General features: G+C 47.2%; 1 protein-coding gene across 6 annotated transcripts in view; it reads left to right on the top strand.

Annotated features, from left to right (window-relative positions):
- Window positions 1–21,954, top strand: part of arhgap46b (Rho GTPase activating protein 46b) — a 203,327-nt gene that overhangs the window by 157,033 nt on the left and 24,340 nt on the right. For all 6 annotated transcript variants that reach the window (XM_043710786.1, XM_043710784.1, XM_043710787.1 and 3 more), the window contains 2 exons: window positions 7,940–9,263; window positions 19,808–20,357. In XM_043710786.1, the coding sequence (XP_043566721.1) occupies window positions 7,940–9,263; window positions 19,808–20,357 (1,874 nt within the window). The remainder of the gene's footprint in view (window positions 1–7,939; window positions 9,264–19,807; window positions 20,358–21,954) is intronic.

Below are 21,954 nucleotides of genomic sequence, written 5' to 3'. Positions count from 1 at the left end.
TGTGTGTGAGCGTGTGTGTGTGTGTGTGTGTGAGAGAGAGAGAGTGTGTGTGTGTGTGAGGCCACATTACCAAAAGGATGTGGACGCTTTGGAGAGGGTGCAGAGAAGGTTTATGAGGATGTTGCCTGGTATGGAAGGTGCTAGCTATGAAGACAGGTTGAGTAGGTTAGGTTTATTTTCATTAGAAAAAAGGAGATTGAGGGGGGACCTGATTAAGATTTACAAAATCATGAAGGGTATAGACAGGATGGATAGAGACAAGCTTTTTCCCAGGGTAAAGGATGCAATAATAAGAGGTCACGATAACAAAGTGAGAGGTGGAAAGTTTAAGGGGAATACACGCGGCAAGTACTTCACACAGAGGGTGGTGGGAGTTTGGAACGCATTGCCAGCAGAGGTGGTAAAGGCAGGCACAGTAGATTCATTTAAGATGCGTCTGGACAGATGCACGAGTAGGTGGGGAGCAGAGGGACACAGATACTTAGGAATTGGCCGACAGGTTTAGACAGTACATTTGGATCAGCTCAGGCTTGGAGGGCCGAAGGGCCTGTTCCTGGGCTGTAAATTTTCTTTGTTCTTTGAGAGCGTGTGTGTGTGTGTGTACTGGGATCGCTGGGTATCCATGTAATCAGTGAAAGTGGGGGAATTACACGAATACAGTTGCTTTCTGGTGCAAGGGCTAACAAAATGATTTCATTTACCAGCCGACAATGCAAGATACACTCTGTCACAGACTTGCGTAGCAATCCTGTTAGGTAATCGTGTCCCAGCAGCCCCCTCTTCTCTCCCCCCCTCCAATGCTGTGCACTTTTTCCCAGGAAATATTCCATCCCAATGTGTTGGAAACGTGTGCGGTTTTATCGGAGCGGCTGTATTTCTGAGGAAGGATCAGTTTCCTCCAGTGTGTTAGGGAAGGTAATGGATGGACTAGTGAGCGAATTTGTAGACTGTACCCTGACCAGATCACCTGTGTGATGAGTTAGCCTTGGCAACGTGTTTCTAGGTAACTTGCTCAAACACACACACACCCCAAACATCCCCCACCCGCTCTGCTTTCAGTCTGTGTAGTGAAACTTTTATCCTTTGATCTTCACTGGAAAGGGCCTTAGTTTGTGTTTGTTGCACATGAATGGAGTTAAACTGGGCTATGATGCTTTTCTCATTCCCTCAGCAGTTGGCGTCTAGACTCGCACAGAGGGAATGAGCACTTGGGTCAAGTGCAAGCAAAGCCATTTTCCAGCATAAACTGGTGTGATCAAGCCCATCTTCCTCTGTAGTTGCTCACCCAGTTGACGATGTGGGGAGCGGCGAATTTTATCGTGCTAGACGTTAACAATACTCCAGTTTTGCTGGAAGGCTTCCTGTAATTCTTCCAGCTGTAATTGAAGAAGAGTATCAATTAGTTCCTCATTCCTCAGCTGTTTCTCTTAAAGCTTCGAAACAGTTGGTGTGAGGCATCCGCTGGTCAGAGTTCAGCATGGTCACCCCTGCCCCTAACTCTCACCTCGTTCACTGTGCTCTTCAATCCCCCCCGTCTTCTTTTCCTCCTCTTCCCACCCGTCGCCCCAAACCAGTGGTCTATTGGAGTTTGCACCAATCCGCATGTCCACGCTCTGAGCCTTGGCTGTAGAATATTCAGACATAATCCCCACTCACAGCCTATGCCAGAGCTGCAGATTTAATCCATCCAGGGTTCAGATACAATTAGAAATTTTTAAAAATCTATTTATTCCCGAGATGAGGGTGTTGCTGGCTGGGCCAGCATTTCTTGCCCATCTGAAATTACCCAGAGGGCAGTTAAGAGTCAACCACATTGCAGTCACATATAGGCCAGGTAAGGATGGCTGATTTCCTTCCCTAAAGGACATTAGTGAACCAGATGGGGCTTTCTGACAATCAACAATGGATTCATGGTCACCACTAGTTTCTTAATTCCAGATATTTATTGAATTCAAATTCCACCATCTGCCGTGGCAGGAATCGAACCTGGATCCCCAGTACATAACCTGGGTCTCTGGATTAACAGTCCGACAATAATATGACTAGATCATCGCCTCTCCTTGGCAATTCAAATAAAGAGATTTTTTTTCAAAAAGCAAAGTGTATATCCCAGCTCCTTCAAATATAATTTATATGTGACCGCAACAAAAATGTTCTGGGAGTGCTCAGTGGGCTGAGTCAGAGACATACAACAAGAAAACAGATCCTTCGGTCCAATTCCTCCTTGCTGACTAAGTTTCCCAAACTAAACTAGTCCCCTTTGCCTGCATTAGGTCCATAATCCTCTAAAACCTTCCTATTTGTGTATCTGTCCAAATGTCTTAGAAATGTTGAAACTGGACTTGCATCTACCACTGGCTCTGCTTTACGGTTCTTTTAGCTAAATGTGAGTAGCGCTGACCTGACTCTTGTCGTGAGGTTCAAAGAGTTCTCTCATCGTACCTTACCAAACCCACCTCATGAATTGCCTACCATGCCCCTCTTGTGTGGACCCCTTTGTCTGATTCTGCCCCATCTTACCGCTCAGCACATTCCTGGAACAAGCTGCTACTCAGCAGATATCCCTGAATTCACCAGCATCCCTTGCACCCATGCCATTTTAATAGCCCATTGTGTGCCCAGCCAACCACAGTCAGTCTGGAGTGGCCATGCATGGTTTCTGATGTTTGCCCTGACGTGGCAGATGGGGAGGGGGGGGGTGGCTGGGAGCTGGGTTTGGATTGGGAGTCAGCGCTGAGAATGGGAGTCTCCGCTGTGGAGTGGAAATTGGCATCCTGATTTTGTAGGCAGGGTCCTGTAGAACTTGCTGGACAGGTCATTGCCAACATAGGACTTACTCTTCCACCCAGGCCCAGCAGTAGAGGGGGGGATGGACAAAAGACCATGTCATGTAAAGTGAGTTCTTGTCCCATCCAGGCTTTTGACTGCAGCTTCACTGTTTTCAGTTTCGGAACTGTTGATGACAGAACGGAAATGCAGAAATCTTCCAAACATTGCCCATTGCAATTATTCAACTGTTACAGTACTTCCCTGGTTAATCTCAGTCTCACAGTCAGGGGACCGGAATGGGTGGAACAAAAATAAAACGACACCGCTCTTAAATGCAGGGCTCCTGGGAAAAGTGTGTGAGAGTCTGTGCACTTTGCCCTTGGAGAGACACGCACCAAGATATGAAAGCGTTTAATACTCTACACAGCTCCCAGTTGCACACACAGGAAATGGACGCTTTTGCGAAGGGATTTTTTTTTGTTTGACCCACCTCATTGATTATGGCCTTTCGTGAGGAGACCACTCCAGCTTTGATCGCTGTGGTTTTGATGACATTTTGAACAGCTTTGGGTTTATTACGTTTTTGGTTTTGGTAACTTGCAATTCTGCTCCTTGTTTTGTAATGGAAAGTATTTGGTATTTGCTTTTAGTTTAGGGTTGGAAGAATGAGATCCCTTTGGGAGCATCCAAACTCACTAAGCAGCTGATAGAATGTGAGTTGGCAGCTAGTGGAATGCAGTGTGACCTGTCCATATCACGTTTTACCATGTGTTGAGAGTGTTGATTGAAAACTCAAATTGTTGCCAATCTGAGTCTTTGGAACAAGTACTTGTAAAAAGAGTTAACTACAATATAGAATATTCCTGCACTGAGTATTGCATTAATTATGTCTTTAAAGCATCCAATAATGGCTGCCTTGCTCCACCTTGTGACGTGGATAGTCAGGAGAGAGACAGAGCAAGGATGAAAGGAATGTGTCTGATTGGAAGAATAGTACAAATAGTGTTTGCTAGAAATCTGCACAGGGACTTCAACAGCTGATTTGATTTGATTTATTGTTGTTATATGTACCGGTATACAGTGAAAAGTGTTGTTTTGCATGCTGTAAAGGCAGATCATATCATTTAAAGTGCATCAGGGTAGTAGAACAGAGTGCAGAATGCAGTGTTACAGCCGCAGAGGAGGTGCAGAGAGAGAGATCAGAATTAACATTTGAGAGATCTATTTTAAAGTCTGATAACAGCGGGGAAGGAGTTGCTCTTGAACCTGTTCGAACGTGCATTCAGCCTTTTATATCTCCTGCCCAATGGAAGAGGTTGGAAGAGAGTATAGCCAGGGTGGGAGGGGTATTTGATTATATTGGTTGCTCTCCCGAGACAGCGGGAGGTGTAGATGGAGCCAATGGATGGAAGGCTGGTTTGCGTGATGGACTGTGTCCATGACTCTCTGTAGTTTCTTGTCCTGGGGAGAGCAGTTGGCCATATTGTTCACCATGTGATAATAACTTGGATGAAGCAAACAGCCAATTTAAGATTGTCTATCAGACTTCGAACAGGAGCCATTTGCACGCATTGGAAACTGTGTTTATCAACACAGAGGGCTCTGTTCTTTGCAGACAAAACGAATGTACAGCAACAGCCATTCTGTGGCTCATCCTGAGAAGTATTCTATCATCAATCAGAGTGAAGCTGCCTGGTTTAAATTTAAACAGAGCTTGGCAATTAACTATCAATCATCAAATAACTGGAGCTACCTTCATGGTAACACCTCTATGAATCAAGAGTCCACTTGCCAACAAATCAGCACTCTCTTCTTGTACAAAATAAAACATTGTTTCCTTTATCTTGACATTATCGCAAATGTCTTGATGAGATGGAAAGCTTTCGACAAAACATGACCTTTTTTGGCTGTGTTAAAGGTGCACTTCCTTGGAAGAAACACAAGAAATGATTGAAAGGTTAAAACATGAGGATGACTGCATTGACTTGGCTTGGTTTCACTACTTGAGGGATGATTGGATAAAGGTGTTGGTAACAATGAGGTGATTAAGGAACTATTTGCTGTGGTGGGAGAATCAAAATCAAGAGGGCATCATCTTGAAGTGAGAGCAAGGCCAAGGAGGAGGGAATATTGCCATGGTTCCAAACTCGGTGCAGTGAAATGTACTGAGGTAGATGGGCCTCTCTGTTCTTACTGGCACCAATCCAGTCTGGGCTGTTTTTGCAGAGTGCAGGCTTAGAATTCTTCACACAATCAGGTACAGATCTGATCGCTGGTTAGTTTGAGAGTTGAAACATTTGTGTGCTTCATAAAGGGTGTGATGAGAGTAGCATTTACTGTACAAGGGCATACGAACAAGGAACAAGACTAGGCCACAGCCTGCCCTTCAAACCTGCTCTGCTATTCAGTAAGATCATGTTTGATCTGATTTTAACCTCACCTTAATGTTCCTGCGTACCCCTGAATCTTCCGTTTCCCACCGCGGTAATCTAGAATCTATCTACCTCAGCCTTGAAACCAAATACGGAAAGATTCTGCCTTTTGAGGAAGGGAGTTCCAAAGACTGATTATGAAGGGAATGGATAAGATAGAAGCAGGGAGATTGTGTCTATTGGCGGGTGAAACTAGGACTAGCGAGCATAGCCTCCAAATAAGGGGGGAGCAGATTAAGGACTGAGTTCAGGAGGAACTTCTTCACCCAGAGGATTGTGAATCTGTGGGATTTGCTGCCCAGTGAAGTAGTTGAGGCTACTTTGTTGAATGTTTTTAAGGCAAAGATAGATTTTTGAACAGTGATGGAATTAAGGATTACAGTGAGAGGGCGGGTAAGTGGAGCTGAGGCCATGCAAAGATCAGCCATGATCTTCTTGAATGGTGGAGCAGGCTTGAAGGGGCCAGATGGCCTAATCCTGCTCCTGGTTCTTACCTTCTAACAACCCTCTGAATGAAAAAAATGTATCCTCTCACTGTCTTAAATGGGCAACTTCTTATTTCTAAATAATGACCAACTCTGTTAGTGAGGGGAAGGGAGAATAAATTGAAGAGGGTCACCATATTATTTGAGAGAGTGCAAAGGTGCAACTAAGTACAGGTGAGGCAACTAAAGGCCATGGTGTACATGTATTGTCTCAAAGATGCAAATGATTCAGAGTCTAATGATTAGTGGATTCTGGGCATGTGGCAGTGAGTTGAGACTGTTAAAATAGAGTTGAAGACATTTTGAGGTGATTTGTTTTTCCAGTCTCAAGAATGACGATGAGCCACTCTCAGTTAAGATAGTTACTGAAACTTATAAAGTGATCCCTGGTTTTATCTTTATTCTGCCCTGTTTTAATGTCTGTCTGATAATACATCCTCACTCCTTCCATCCTGTCCTCCTGCTCCTCTCCAGTTTATAGAGTCATGACCCTTCAGTCCAACACATCCTTCCGACCAAGTTTCCCAAACAAAACTAGCCCCACTTGCCTGCATTTGCCCCGCATGCCTCTAAACCTTTCCTATTTATGTACCTGTCCAAATGTACTTCCAATGTTGTAACTGTACCTGCATCTTCCACTTCCCCTAGCAGTCCATTCCACATATGAACCACTCTGTGTGAAAAGGTTGCCACTTGTGTCATTTTTAAATCTTCCTATGCCCCCTGGTTTTTAATCATTCCACCACAGGGACTCCACTTGAAACCCTCACTTCCTCTGAGATACTCCCGCAATCCCACCCCTTTACTCATGTCTTTGGTCACCTGTTTCATTAACTTGAAAGGGTTCAGAAAAGATTTACAAGAATGTTGCCAGGGTCAAAGCATTTGAACTATGGGGAGAGGCTGAACAGGCTGGGACTGTTTTCCAGGAGTGTCAGAGCCTGAGGGGTGACCTTATAGAGGTTTATAAAATCATGAGGGGCATGGATAGGATAAATACACAAGGTCTTTTCCCTGGGGTGGGGGAGTCCAGAATTAGAGGGCATAGGTTTAGGGTGAGAGGGGAAAGATATAAAAGAGATCTAAGGGGCAACTATTTCACACAGAGGGTGGTACATGTATGGGGAATGAGCTGCCAGAGGAAGTGGTGGAGGCTGGTACAATTGCAACATTTAAAAGGCACCTGAATGGGTATATGAATAGGAAGGTTTTAGAGGGATATGGGCCAGGTGTTGGCAAATGAGACTAGATTAGATTGGGATATCTGGTCGGCATGGATGAGTTGGACTGAAGGGTCTGTTTCCCGTGCTGAACACCTCCATGAATTTATCTCGACACCTGTTATGATTTGCCTTTGAAGTACTTAGCTGCATTTCCGTACCCTGGGTATAAACAAATGTTGTTGTCGCACCAAGGTTCTGCCCGTGATCTGGATAAATGAGGAGTAGCTGCCGGTGATTGGTGCATACTCCCAGAACGTGGAGCATGCACTAGACCCTATGGAGTCTGAGCCTGACAGCAAGTTGTAGTGGATTTATCATTTGTTTGAACAAACTGCAGGGTTAAATTATTTGCTGTCTTCCCTCTTAGCTCCAGTAGCCTGGAGCAAAGTGACCTTTCCCTCCCCAGCCTGTCACATGGTTTCAGGCCTCTTGCTTTGGATGAGACAATCAAGTGTGGACTTGACCCTGGCCTACTGCAACGCATGTTAACTAAATTCCTCTTTCTCCCACACGTAACAGCCAGCAGAGACTGATGACCGACACACCGTGCCCAAGCTGGGGATTGTCAGCTTTGTAAGCGTCGAGCTAAAAGTGCAGTCGTGGGGCAGAGAGCAGCTTCTATTTCTTAAGGAGAGATAGATAGGCAAGTGAAGAAGCAGTTTGATAATGGTTATGGCGCGTTAACTCACGAAAGCAAGCGACACGTCAGAATGGTCCGGTATCTTCAGTGTCGCTGGTGGGACAAAGTGGCATTGGGCCACTTACTAATTCCAGAGTTTCTATTTATATCTTTTTTGCATTTGAATGTGGAGTACTGCTTCAAATGAACCAACACTAGTCAAACGGTCTGATGTTCACTTCCTGTGCGGTGTTGGCAGGTTGCTGTTTGTGATTTGGATCAGCTGCACTCCGGTACAATTGTTAACTGTGTGTATTTTGATTTTAAGGTTCTGTTCCGGGGGGGGGTGTTTTTAACGCTCAGCGATGTGGATTGTGTGATGCTAAATGTGACCTTTGTCATCTTCCTCAGGTCCAACTCCCCGTGGCAGCCTTCCCCAGGCACCAAGGCAGCGATGCTGGTGAAGGTCGACAGCGGAACGAGCTCCGTCTCTACCCAGCAGCAGAGCTCCCCTCCGGTCACCGGCCAGAGAGCCGTCCAGCCAAGCAAGGCCGTGGGTCAGGCCCAGCAGCCAGGCTGTTTCCCGCTGGGCAGTAAAACAGCGGCGTGCCCCCTCGAACCCAAGCCCTCCCTGCATCTGAAGAAGACAGAGAACGGCGGCTTCTGCCTCGTTTTGACCAGTGTCCCCCCGTGCCAGGCTTCCCAGAAGGCTCAACCGGGCCCAGCCAGGCCTCTGTCCCCGAAGTGTGCCTCCTCGGCCCCCATTTACGACGAGCCCCCCATCGAGTCGCCCATTTACGACGAGCCCCCCATGGAGGTGGACCAAGGGTGCGGGCCCGGTGCCGAATCTGGTGCTCACCGGGCCGGAGCGGGCCAGACCTCTGACAGGGGGCCTCAGGTGACCAAGCTGCTCCAGGGCCCCAGTTACCAGCAGCAGCTCGTCGCCAGACACGCCAGGAAGCCATCCAGTACGGAGTACAGCCCGGCTGGGAGGGAGTACATCAAGCAGATGGTGAACATTGACCCGTCCTTGAAGCAGGCAGCCCCCTCCTCCTCCGACTGCGACAGCGCAGGCCGACTCCCAGCGGTGGCCCCTTTCCTGGCCAAGGATAGCAACAGGCAGCCGTGGAAGGCCCTGGATGTGAACTCAGTGAAGGGTGGCGAGCTGCACAGTCGCCAGAGCAGCGTGCAGTCTCAGGAGTACCCCACCTCTGTGGTCAGCCACCAGGACTCGGGCTACTCCACCGGCCCCTCGCCCAGCCTCAGGAGGAGGAAAGGGAGGAAGACGATGGCGGGCCAGGCCAGGCCGGGCTCTCTGGGCAGCAGCAGCGAGCTCAACGTTCTGAATGAGAAGCTGATGGCGGAGATGCGGGCGGTGGTGGGTCGGACAGCGACCGCAGGGGTCCGGGGGAGCCGGTCCAGCCTGAACGCCGACTTGGCCGAGAGCTGCATTCTGGCCGACATCCACAAGATCCGGCTGCAGTCTGAGGGCCGTCACCTCAGGCAGTACGCCGCCCGTGGCTCCAAGGAAGACATTGTGGCCAGCAACCGGTCGCTGCACAAGTTGGGGGCGGACATGCGAGCCTCGGTCGACAGCGAGTTGTCCACGCGGCAGGAAGTTGTCCGTCAGAAAAGGACATTTGAAAAGGTGGACTTTTCCAGCCATTCGTTGGAAAGAAGCTTGACGAGTCAGATTAGTCTGTCTCTGCCGAGTCCCGTTCGGAACCAGCCACAGGTAGGGGACGACCAACTCTCTGCTTTTTATGTAATGTTGGCAGGTCGTTGTTTAATGTGTTTCCAGTGAGAAGGTGTTGCATGGGTCAAGCCACTGTTGGAGATGGAGGTGATGGCCTAGTGGTATTATCACGAGACTCCTCCATCGAGAGTCATAGAGTCCCACAGCATGGAGACAGGCCCTTTGGCCCAAACTGGTCCATGCTGACCCCAAAATGGCTAACCCCATTTCCCTGCACTTGGCCCATCTCCTTCTAAACTTTTCCTATCCATGTATGATTTGTCCAAATGCCTTTTAAATGTTGTTAATGTACCCGCCTCAACCACTTCCGCTGGGAGCTCATTCCATATGCGTACCACCTTCTGTGTAAAATAAGTTGCCCCTCAGGTTCCCTTTTATTCCTTCCCCTCTAACCTTAAACTGATACTCTCTGGTCCTCAATTCCCCAACCCTGGGAAATGGACTGAGTGCATGAGTGCCTGCCATGCCTTTCGTGATCTTATACACCTCTATAAGGTGGCTCAGTGGTTAGCGCTGCTGCTTCACAGCACCAGGGACCTGGGTTCAATTCCCACCTCGGAGAACTGGCTATGTGGAGTTTGCACATTCTCTTTGTGTCTGCGTGGGTTTCCTCCGGGTGCTCCGGTTTCCTCCCATAGTCCAAAGATGTGCAGGTCAGGTGAATTGGCCATGCTAAATTGCCCGTAGTGATAGGTGCATTAGTCAGGAGTAAATGTAGGGGAACGGGTCTGGGTGGGTTGCTCTTCGGAGGGTTGGTGTGGACTTGTTGGGTCGAAGGGCCTGTTTCCATACTGTAGGGAATCGAATCTAATCAAGGTCCTCCTCCATGTCCTGTGCTCTAACCTCTCCCGATAACTCAGACCCTCGAGTCCTGGCAACATCCTTGGAAATTTTTTCTGCACTCTTTCCGGTTTAATAACGTCCTTCCTATAACAAGGTGACCAGAACGGAACACAGTACTCTAAGTGCAGCGTCACCAACGCCCTGTACAACTGCAACATAACTTCCCAACTGCTACACTCAGTGCCCTGACTGATGAAGGCCTGTGTGCCAAAAGCCTTCTTCACCACCCTGTCGATCTTTGACTCCATTTTCAGATAACCGTGCACCTGAACTCCAAGGTCGCTCTGTTCCACCCTACCATTCACCATGAAACTCCTACCTTGATTTGACTTTTCAAAATGTAACCCCTCACATTATCTGTATTAAACCCTATTTGCCATTTCTTGACCCACTTGCCCAGCTGATCAAGGTCCTGCTGCAGTTTCTACTGCCAATCATGTTCTGGGACCTGGGCTGGAATCCTGCCGTGGTGGAATTTTAATCCAGTAACAAATAAGGAATTAAGACTTATCAGTTGTAAGGGAAAAAAAAGCCATTTGGTTCACTAATGGTCTAGTTCCTGCTCCTATTTTCTATGTTTCTAAGAGAGGGATACCAGAGTAGTGAGCTAGTCTGGCCTACATGTAACTTGAGACCCACAGTAAAGAGCTTAACTCCTAACAATGGGCCATAGAGATGGGCATTAAGTATTGATCAGGCCACTGCTGCCCACATCCCAGAAATGGATTTTTTTTTAATGCAAAGTTGGCTCCATCACTACCTCGGGTGGCAGTAAAAGAGCACTCTGCTTCTGCAGTCCAGCCTTACTTACTGTAACCCCTTGGCACTGCTGCCCAGTCTGGGGAAAGTGCACAGGAAAACCTCCAGGGGCAGTATATCCTTACCGAGGTGTGGTTGCCAGAACCAAATGTACACCTGGGATCTCACCAGAGGTTGTTGGAACTGAAATTAAGCTCTCACAAAGAACTTGGAGATACTGATGTTTCTGCCATGGAAGCAAAGGAGCTACCTGCTGGTTACAATGATGAGGCGATTAAGGGGTCTTCTGGTACAGTGGTAGTGTCCCATCCTCTGGGCCAGGAGGTCAGGGTTCGTGTCCCAGCAGAGTTTGCGTAATACTGTTTCTCACCACATTACCGTGAAATGTTATGGTCTGTAATTAAACTGTTCATTTCTTTGCATCCTCTGACCTCTTAGGGGTAATGGACTGAAGAACTGTCTCATCTCTCGATGTTCTGTCATCTCTGAACAGGTGGATTATAAAACACCTTTAGATGAGGCGGTTTTTCAACACATACCAAGGGCTTTTGAGGGTGTGGAGGAATGGATGGTCCTTGCTGTCGGCAATATAACTTCTCAACAGATAATTCTACATGTTTCCAATACATGTTCGGTAAACTACCTCAAACGATTTGGCTAACTGTATACTCATGGGTACCACACTCATTCATTACCTGTGCTGTAAATCACGACATATTCCAGAGACCCTGAACTGGTTGCTGCTGTCTGGACATCAAGCTAAAACCTGAACTGTGTGACCCTTGACCCCAGTGACCTGCAATAAAAGCTGGAAATGCTCATCAGGTCAGGCAGCGTCTCTGGAGAGGGAACACTCCAAGAATTTTCATCAGACTTGAAGACCATCAGAAAGGTTGTGGGCCTGAGACATTAATGCTGTTGCTCTCTCTGCAGATGCTGCCTGACCTGCTGAGTATTTCCAGTATTTTCTATTCCATCTCAGATTTCCAGCATCCAATATTTTCCTTTCGTTTTCGACTGTATATATGGATTGAATGCCCATATCCGTGCTTTGAGTGGCACAGTGGGTAGTGTTGCCCCTGAACCTCTAAGTCCGAAGCTCTGGGTTCGAGTCCCATTTCAGAACTTAGTGGCCAGGGAATGTGAATTGATAACTGTAAGACATAGGAGCAGAAATTAGGCCATTCGGCCCATCGAATCTGCCATTCGGCCCACCAGCATTCAATCGTGGCTGATAGGTTTTTAACCCCATTTTCCCGCTTTCTCCCCATAACCTTTGATCCCCTTGGCAATCAAGAACTTATCCATCTCTGTTTTAAATGTACTCAATGACCTGGCCTTTGCAGCCTCTGTCATAATGAATTCCATAGAATCCCCACTCTCTGGCTAAAGTAGTCTCTCCTTACCTCAGTTCTAAAGCGTCTTCCTTTTACTCTAAGGCTGTGCCTTCGGATCCTCGTCTCTCCTACCAATGGAACATCTTCCTAACAATCCACTCTGTCCAGACCGTTCAGTATTCTGTAAGTTTCAGTCCGCTGCCCCTCATCCTTCTAAACTCCATCAATGATGGTCTCAGAGTCCTCAAACATTCCTCATATGTTAAGCCTTTCATTCCGGGATTATTCTTGTGAACCTCCCCTGGAGGGTCATTGCATCCTTCCTGAGGTATGTATGGGGCCCAAAATTGCTCTCAATGCTCTAAATGTGGTTTGACCAAAAGTCCATGACCAATGTGGCAGTAACATTCTGTAAATCCTTCCGACACCCCCCCCCCCACAGGGGGCGTGAATGGCCGGAGACATTCCTGGTCAGCAATATGGTGAGCGAAGAGCTGGAGTTTGTACCATTAGCACCCAGAGCACAACGTGTGTGGAAAAAGTACGTTACCATGGCAACCCAGAGTCAGATTGAGCCATTGTACAACACCACTATTCATGCTTTTATTTCTCTGTTTCTAATGAATAACTAAAAGCCGAGATGGTTAAAGAGAATGTGAGAAGGTAATAGCAGGCTTTGAATTCGTTTCTCAGAATTTTAATGATTCAACCTTGGATAAGATGACCTGTTTGTAAGTGTTTGCACTCTCATTCCTGATTTTTTAGATTAGATTACTTAGTGTGGAAACAAGTCCCAACAAGTCCACACCGACCCTCCGAAGAGCAACCCACCCAGACCCGTTCCCCTACATTTACCCCCCTTCACCTAACATTATGGGCAATTTCCCATGGCCAATTCACCTAACCTGCACAATTTTGGACTGTGGGAGGAAACCGGAGCACCCGGAGGAAACCCACGCAGACACGGGGAGAATCCCGAGGCGGGAATCGAACCCGGGTCTCTGGCACTGTGAGGCAGCAGTGCTAGCCACTGTGCCACCCACAACTTTTTTTGCAACACTGTTGGCATGTTTCATTTCCTTGATAAAACCAAAATGCTGGTCATAGTTCACAGGATCCTACTGCTGTTCTGCATCTTCATACATAGAGTCCCTACCTTGTGGAAACAGGCCATTCAGCTCATTGAGCACACACCGACCTTCCAAAGAACATCCTACCCAGTCCCAACCCCATCCCTGTAACCCTGTATTTCCCATGGCCAATCCTAGCTTGCACATCCCTTGACACTATGGGCATTTTTCAAGTATGGCCAATCCACCCTGACCTGCACATCTTTGGACTGTGGGAGGAAACCGGAGCACCCGGAGGAAACCCACGCAGACACTGGGAGAACGTGCAAACTCCACACAGACAGTCACCTGAGGCGGGAATCGAACCTGGGCCCCTGGCGCTGTGAGGCAGCCGTGCTAACCACTGAGCCACCGTGTTGCACCATCCACCTTCCAGACTTGCCAGTCCCTTTGTTTAAATGGCTCATATGTAATTTTGGGAATTTGGATGATACCCAATTTCTCCTTTGCTTCACGAATCCTTTGCAGGAAATTTGTTGAGAAATGAAATTTAAGCACAGATGAACATGAATAGATTTCAGTGGAATAAAAAGGGAATTGACTTAGTGTTTGGAAGATGCCATTCTAGGTGGGATCTCAAGAGTATAAATCACCGAAGGCTGAGGAAAAGGTTACCACGGAAAACATAAACCAAGTCCCCACATGTTACATCTCGGGAGATATAATTGAAGAGTAAGAGGTTTGTGCTAAACCTGTAACGAGCCTTGGTTAAACCGCATTTAAATGCTGTGTGCTGATTGCCATATTTTGGAAGAGGCGAAAGTGAGGACTGCAGATGCTGGAGGTTAGAGTCGAGAGTGTGGTGCTGGAAAAGCACAGCAGGTCAGGCAGCATCTGAGGAGCAGGAGAGTCGATGTTTCAGGCAAAAGCCCTTCATCAGGAAAGACTTAGAGGCACCTGAGAGGGTGCAGAGAAAATTTACAGAAGCAATACCAGAAATACAAGGGTATCTGTGTCAAGAAGAGTTTAACTTTTCTATGTCACTTTTTGCTTGAATGAAACAGACTGGGGGAGGGGATGGTGGGTGACCTCAAAAGGCTTTGAAATTGTGAAAAGTCTTGATAGAAGGAATGTTTCCTCTTGTGGGACAGAGTGTAACTGGAGATGGTGTGTCCAAGAAATCCGATAGAGATTTCACAAGAAAGGTCTTCACCCAACGAGCAGTGAGAAGGCCACATGGAGGGGTTAAACCAAATCGTGTCGGTTAAAGGAAGCAATGTACAGCAGAGAATGGAGCAGAACATTACAGCAATAGATTGAAATGAGGAAAGTTCCCCTCAAAACACTGACTAATTGGTATAAGTGACCTGTTCCTGTGCCGTGCCCCCTATGTAATCCCTGGGAATTATCCCACGTCCTGACTTGACCCACTGCATTGCTCAGTCGTCTGTAATTTCTGTCTCTCTCACCCCTATACTTCCTGCACTTGCACAGCACCAAAGGACTGTCAATGCCTCATTGCAAGCAACCATTTCTCCCCCGCGGTCTAAGCAGTGGGATTTGGCAGGCAGTTAGACTGAAGAGCGAATTGCAGCTGAGTTCCATCTTGTCTTCGCCTGATTCCCATAAATCTGTATTTGCAAGACGGGGTCATTGTGAGTCATTGAGAGCAGGAGGATTGCCTGTGTTTTTATTCCAATTCCCCCCCTCCCCCTGCCTTACTTCAGCCAATGGACCTTGAGATCACTTGTAAGATTCCAACTGAGGCCAAATCAATCAGTCCAGACAGAGAATCAAAACCTCCTGGAGCTCCAGGCCTGTGAAGGTCACTGTCTTTACTAACCGAACCTGTCAGGCAACCACCAAATGTGGTGTTATAGTCAATGTGGTCACCCCGTCATACATATCTTTTCCTCAATTCTTTGTGATTCATTCTTTTGAGATCCCTTTGTTCCTCCATCACACCTAGAATGGCATCTTCCAAATACTAAGGATATTATTAAACAGGAAAGGGTTTGGAAGAGACTTACCAGAATGTTGCTGGGAATGGATGGTTTGAGTTTTAAGGAGGGGCTGGATAGAGTCATAGAGATGTACAGCACGGAAATAGACCCGTCAGTCCAACTCGTCCATGCCGACCAGATATACCTAAGTTAATCTAGTCCCATTTGCTAGCAGTTAGCCCATATCCCTCCAAACCCTTCCTATTCATATACCCATCCAGATGCCTTTTAAATGCTGTAATTCTTCAGTTCATTCCATACATCCACCACCCTTTGCGTGAAAAGGTTGCCCTGTAGGTCTCTTTTATATCTTTCCCCTCTCACCCTAAACCTATGCCCTCTAGTTCTGGACTCCCCCACTCCAGGGAAAAGACCGTGCCTATTTACCATATCCATGCCCCTCGTGATTTTATAAACCTCTATAAGGGGCTGGGACTTCTTTCACTGGAGCGTAGGAGGTTGAGGGATGACTTTCTCGAGGTTTGTAAAATCATGAGGAGCATTGATAAAGTGAATGCCAGATGTCTTTTCCCTAAGGTGAGGGATCTCAAGACTTGGGGCATGCTTTCAGTGTGAGAAGAGAAAGATTTTAAAAGAAGACATGGGCAGATTTTTGACTTAGTGGTTCGTGTGTGGAATGAACCTCCAGGCGAAGTGGTGAATGCAGTGGTGATGAAGAGCTTATGCTCAAAACGTCGATCCTCCTGCTCCTCAGATGCTGCCTGACCGGCTGTGCTTTTCCAGCAACACACTCTTTGACTCTGATCTCTAGCATCTGCAATCCTCACTTTCTTCCAAGGACATGAATGGGAAAGGTTTGGAAGGATCTGGACCAAGAACGGGCAGGTGGGGGTGGTTTAGCTTGGGATTATGGTCAGCATGGACTGGTTGGACCGAAGGGTCTGTCTCCGTGCTGTATGACTCTTGAGAGTCTCCGGTGATAGTGTTCTGAAGGTCTCGCAAAAAGCCAGTTAGGAAAACAGGAGAATCAGATGGTTCACTGTGCAATCAGTTGGTTTAAAAGCCCAGCACTAATAGGGACAGCAGTGAGTGGATGAGCAGAAATATTAAATTCCAGAGAAAATGTGACTGTCTCAAAAAATAAATGTTGTAAAACCCCATCAAAATCAAAATGAAGGGGTTAGTGGGAACTGAATCAGATTGAAAGCAAATGCGGTTTTAAATTCTTTTGCTGTGCTCTGTTTGTGGTCTGTTAATTAGGACGCCTTTAACCTTAGTCACTGGTTTTTGTTTCTCTTCAGGGGAGTCTGGGAGAGACAAAGTTCACTCATGGTAGGAAGGTTTCCAGAGGAAGTTAGCGGAAGGAAAGCAAGTCCTTGCACCATGAGTGGCTAAGAGAATGCAATTCTCTGTCAGAGCCTGACATTTCCCTTTTAAAAGGCTAGCTGCTTCGAGAGCAGCTAAGGATACAGAGGAGCGAGAAGGGGAAAGGGATTAGAATTAGTGTCTTCTATATCGTAAGCCAGGAGTGTTGACTTGATGATGAGGTGGACGTGAAGAATCTGGTGACAATACTCTACAAATAGGAAAGGTTTAGAGGGATATGGGCCAAATCCAGGCAAATCTGACTACCTTAGTTCAGGAAACCTGATTACTTGGACTAATTGGACTAAAGAGTCTGTTTGCATGCTGGATGCCTGTATGACTCTGAAGAGAACCAGGGACTTTTTTTCCTTTGGTATCCTGGCCAATGTTTATCTCTCTCACTAAAAATAAAACAGATTATCTGGTCAATATCATGTTGCTGTTCGTGGGAGCTTACTGTACAGCTATTAGGGAGACGAGGCCTCGGGAACATCCAACCACATGGGATCAACATCAACTTCACCAGTTTCCTCATCCCCTCCCCCCACTTCATCCCAGATCCAACCCTCCAACTCAGCACCGCCCTCTTGACCTGTCCTCCCTGTCAATCTTCATTCCCACCTATCCACTTCACCCTCCCCTCTGACCTAACACTATCAGCCCCTACCTGCATCTACCTATCACCTTCCCAGCTACCTTGCCACCACCCCCAACCCTCCCATTACCATTAGCTTGCAGAAGCGTCAAACATTTCAATTTCCCAAATAAAAGCAAATCACTGCGGATGCTGGAATCTGAAACCAAAAGAGAAAATGCTGGAAAATCTCAGCAGGTCTGGCAGCATCTGTGAGGAGAGAAAAGAGCTGACGTTTCGAGTCTAACTGACCCTTGTCAAAGCTTAAAGAAGGGAGAAATAGGGAGGTATTTATACTGGGCTGAGAGAAGGGGAGTCATGACTCCAGAAGCAAAGGTAGCAATAAAGAGACGATAATGACAGTGCATTTCTCCCTTTTTTTAGCTTTGACAAAGGGTCAGTTAGACTCGAAACGTCAGCTCTTTTCTCTCCTCACAGATGCTGCCAGACCTGCTGAGATTTTCCAGCATTTTCTCTTTTGATTTCAATTCCCTACGTAGTAGCATGACTGTAATTCATTGATTGCAAAGCTCCTTGAGATGTCCAGAGCTTGTGAAAGGCTCTGTGTAAATCCAAGGCTGGGTCAATTTCCACAAATACTTTCTATTCTAATGTCCCCACGCAGTGCCATTTTCCGAATGAATGAGTCATTTCTTTTTGCTCATGTTTAACGTCAGGAGTGATCAAGATCGTTGAACGTGCGATTATTTTCTCTCCTGTCCCCATCTCCTTTATTGAAGAGAGACTCGCATTGAGATAGCACCTTTCAGGACCACTAGCTGTCCCCAAACACCTTACAGCCAATGAAATACTTTGGAAGTAGTCACCTCTGCAGACAACAAAATCCAAGGATGGGTCAATTTCCACAAATATTGTTGACGCACTGTAACCTCACCCACGTGACTGTGACTGATAGCTTGATTATTTTGACAGGGTATTTTGACAGGGAGGAATGCATGGCACAGTGGCTGAGTGTTAGCACTGCTGCTCCACAGCACCTGGGACCCAGGTTCAATTCCAGCCTCTGGCGACTGTCCGTGTGGAGTTTGCACATTCTCCCTGTGTCTGTGTGGGCTTCCTCCTGCAGTCCAGAGATGGGTAGATTAGGTGGGTTAACCATGGTAAATGGGTTAGGGTGGGGGTTGCTGGGTCTGGTTGGGATGCTGTCTGGGGGGGTCAATGCAGACCCCGTGAACCAAATGACCTCAATCTGCATTGTAGGATTCTATGATTGGATCATACCATTTGAGCTTGATGCTGTCCGTGTCTGATAGTCACACACAGTCATCCACCAGAGAAAAGGGTAGCACGGTGGCTCAGTGATTAGCACTGCTGCCTCACAGCACCAGGGTCCCAGGTTCGATTCCAGCCTCGGGTGACTGTCTGTGTGGAGTTTGCACATTCTCCCCGTGTCTGCGTGGGTTTGCTCCGGTTTTCCTCCCACAGTCCAAAGATGTGCAGGCCAGGTGAATTGGCCATGCTAAATTGCCCCTAGTGTTAGGTGGATTAGTCAGAGGGATATAGGTCTGGGTGGGTTACTCTTTGGAGGGTCAGTGTGGACTGGTTGGGCCGAAGGGCCTGTTTCCACATTGTAGGGAATCTAATCTTAAAAAAAACCCTCGTCACTGTTACACTCCCAGCCTTGGGGATGAATTAGAAAATCCTTACTGACACCTTGTCTGAATTCCCAGCTTTCAATTAAATTAAAACGTGGGCCTTTCCTGGTGTGTGAGGGTCGGCTCTGTCTCGAATAAAGTCACCGAACTCCCCCCAGAAAGCTGACCACCTTTGTTTACTGACACCTATTTATCCAGATAACACTGCCCCTTCCTGTAGTTAAAAGACTTTGGGAGGTTGAAATAAAGAGAAACTGCTAACTCTGGTGGGGAGGGAAGCATGTTTGCCATGACAGAGTTTGAATATTGATGAACAGAGAGACATTTTGCTAAAATGTTTCAGCTTGCACTGATAGGGCTCAAACACAAGGATACCAGATTGCTGGGGGTAAACACAAGGATGCTGGGGGTAAACAAATTCCTGCATTTACAGCACGAGTACACAGGCAAAACCTCAACTGCAGCTCTGTCTTTTGAGCCATGAGTGAAGATAGAGCCAAAACATAAACAGCTCAGGAAAGAAAATAGGGAAACATAAGGCCCTCCACCACCTGTATACATCGACACGCAGTCACCCAACTCCGGTAGAAATCTGGAAATCTCTCCTCCTAAAGTCTGTGGATGTTGGGCACATGTCAGATCTTTCCGAGCTGGGAATGATGTTTGTTTGAAAGGGTTTCAAGACCAAGATGGTTGCAAGGAGTTGCGGCACAGTTTAGTTGAAATTGAGCTGAAATGGGCAAAATGGTGTATTCCTGTATTCCCAATTCCAGTTGATGGTAACCAGTGATGAACTCATTCTAGTTCGGTTAATTAAGCCTCAGGATTTTGGAGTGGTGTGGTCAGAACATGCGACTGGATCTGATTCCCGGTTGTTGACAAAAGCACAATCTAACACTTGTTTTCCTTTCCTCAACCCACCCACCCACCCTTAGTCCCAGAACATTGGCAGCAGCTCACAACTCGACCCAGGAGGGCAGACGTGCAACGTGGGCTACCATTTTCCTTACACCACGCTCCGCAAGCCCCTGCCAGAGAAGAGCATGGAAGACTGGGCGGCCAAGCACCTCAACATGCACACTCGGGGTATCTTCAGACGCAGGCTGTCCATCGCCAACATGCTGTCCTGGGTCGGAGGCTCCATCAAGAAGCCAATGCTGGTCACCAACGACCGCACCATCAAAAAAGACGCCTGCGAACTCTTCAAGCTGGTGCAGATGTACATGGGTGACCGGCAAACCCGGATGGAGAGGGTCCCCATCGCCCTGGTGATTGTCACCAAGTGCTGGACAACGCAGGGGATCCGCGATGAGCTTTATATCCAGCTGTGCAGGCAAACCACGGACAATCTGTGCTACCAAAGCCTGGCGTACGGCTGGGAACTCATGGCCATCTGCCTAGCCTTCTTTTCTCCATCGCCCAAGTTCCAGTCTTACCTGGAAGGGTACATCTATCGGCACACCGACCCTGCTCATGACATGAAAAGTACGTGACCTTACTGCATTCTGTCTTGTCAAGTGACACGTTGTCCTAAACAGTCGTTTCATTCCAATGTGGGGCTCACAAAAAAAGTAATATTTCATATTTATGTGCTTTACTGCCACGTTCTGCGGGGGGGGGGGGGTTCAGATATCAAAGTAACATTTTTCCCACAAACCAAAACGGAAAAGCTCAGCAGGTCTGGCAGCGCCCCTGAAGAGAAGTCAGAGTTAGCGTTTCGGGTCCTACTGAGGAAAGGTCACCGGATCCGAAATGTTAGCTCTCATTTTTTTCCAGGTGAAGGGCTCCTGCCCGAAACGTCGATTTTCCTGCTCAAATGCTGACTGACCTGCTGTGCTTTTCCAGCACCACTCTAATCTTGACTCTGATTTTTCCAGCAACTTCTGTTTTTGTTCCTGATTTACAGCATCCACAGTTCTTTTGGGATTTTAACGTTTTTTTTCCCCATGTTGTACCTGCTGTGTTCCTGCCCCTCGCCCCTCTCTCTGGTCCCCTCTGAGTGTTGGCCGTGATTAACTGGGCCGTGCCTCACTGTGGGAAAATGTCAATAAGATCCTTCCAATCTCTCCCCAACTCCAGGCCCACACGTGTGCACACGTACTAGACAGTAGTCACCCTCTGGAACCCTGGATCAATTCTATTGTCCGTGATGAACAAAGCTTGCAGCCATTTCTAGCTGCCTCACCTCCAACCCTAACACACAGACTATGTACCGAGTGGTTTAGCTGACTGCTGGGTAAATGCAGAGCTTGGGGGGTGCTACAATCTCACTGGTGCCATTTTTCAATTGAGGCATCAATCTCAGACTCTCAGAGAGAGATAAGATGCTCCTGTATTATCTCAAAGAAATGTAAGGGCATTCTCTACACGGTCCCAGCCAGTCAGTGTTGCAAAATACAGTAAACCGTTTTATGATCTGTCATCAATGGGACCAGGGGTGAGCTGGCTGCTCAAATATTCCACTTGATCAAGAGATGCACATGATGTAAAATCACACAGTAAGTAATGGAAATGTAATGTATGGGGTGCATACACATCACTGTTAGACTTCATTTACAGCAAAAATCGCTTCAATAATAATGCAACTTTTTCTTAAATAAAACTTGCAATCAGAGAGCCTTCTCAGTCTCGCCCTCAACTGCCTACTTGGAGATTGTGATAATACAGTAAACTTGCAGTATTTCAGTGTATACATTTTTGCCGGTTTATCGAGAGTGCTTGGATATTATTTGGTCATTGTTACATTGCTGTTTGTGGGAGCTGCATCTACATTCACTGCTGCGTTTCCTACAGTATAGCAGTGACCAGATTTCTAAGCACTTAATTCGCCTAAAGCACTTCGGGTCATTCTGAGATTGTGAAAGGTACTTTTTGGTACAAAGTTCCCCAGACATGAGGATTTCAGTGCCCTGCTCCTCTTAGAGCAAAGAGTCAATGTTACCCTCAGGATCGGTTTTTAAAGCCAAAGCCATTCTGTGGTGCAGCTGGAAATGCCACGATCTCACAGCATGGAGGGCCGTGCTCTCTCCGTCTCCTTCTCCCTCTCCCTCTCCCTCCCCCTCCCCCACTCCCTCTCTCCCTC

Source organism: Chiloscyllium plagiosum, chromosome 20 (genome assembly GCF_004010195.1).
Source record: "Chiloscyllium plagiosum isolate BGI_BamShark_2017 chromosome 20, ASM401019v2, whole genome shotgun sequence".
Lineage (NCBI taxonomy): Eukaryota > Metazoa > Chordata > Chondrichthyes > Orectolobiformes > Hemiscylliidae > Chiloscyllium > Chiloscyllium plagiosum.
This window is presented reverse-complemented; position numbering and strand designations above follow the sequence as displayed.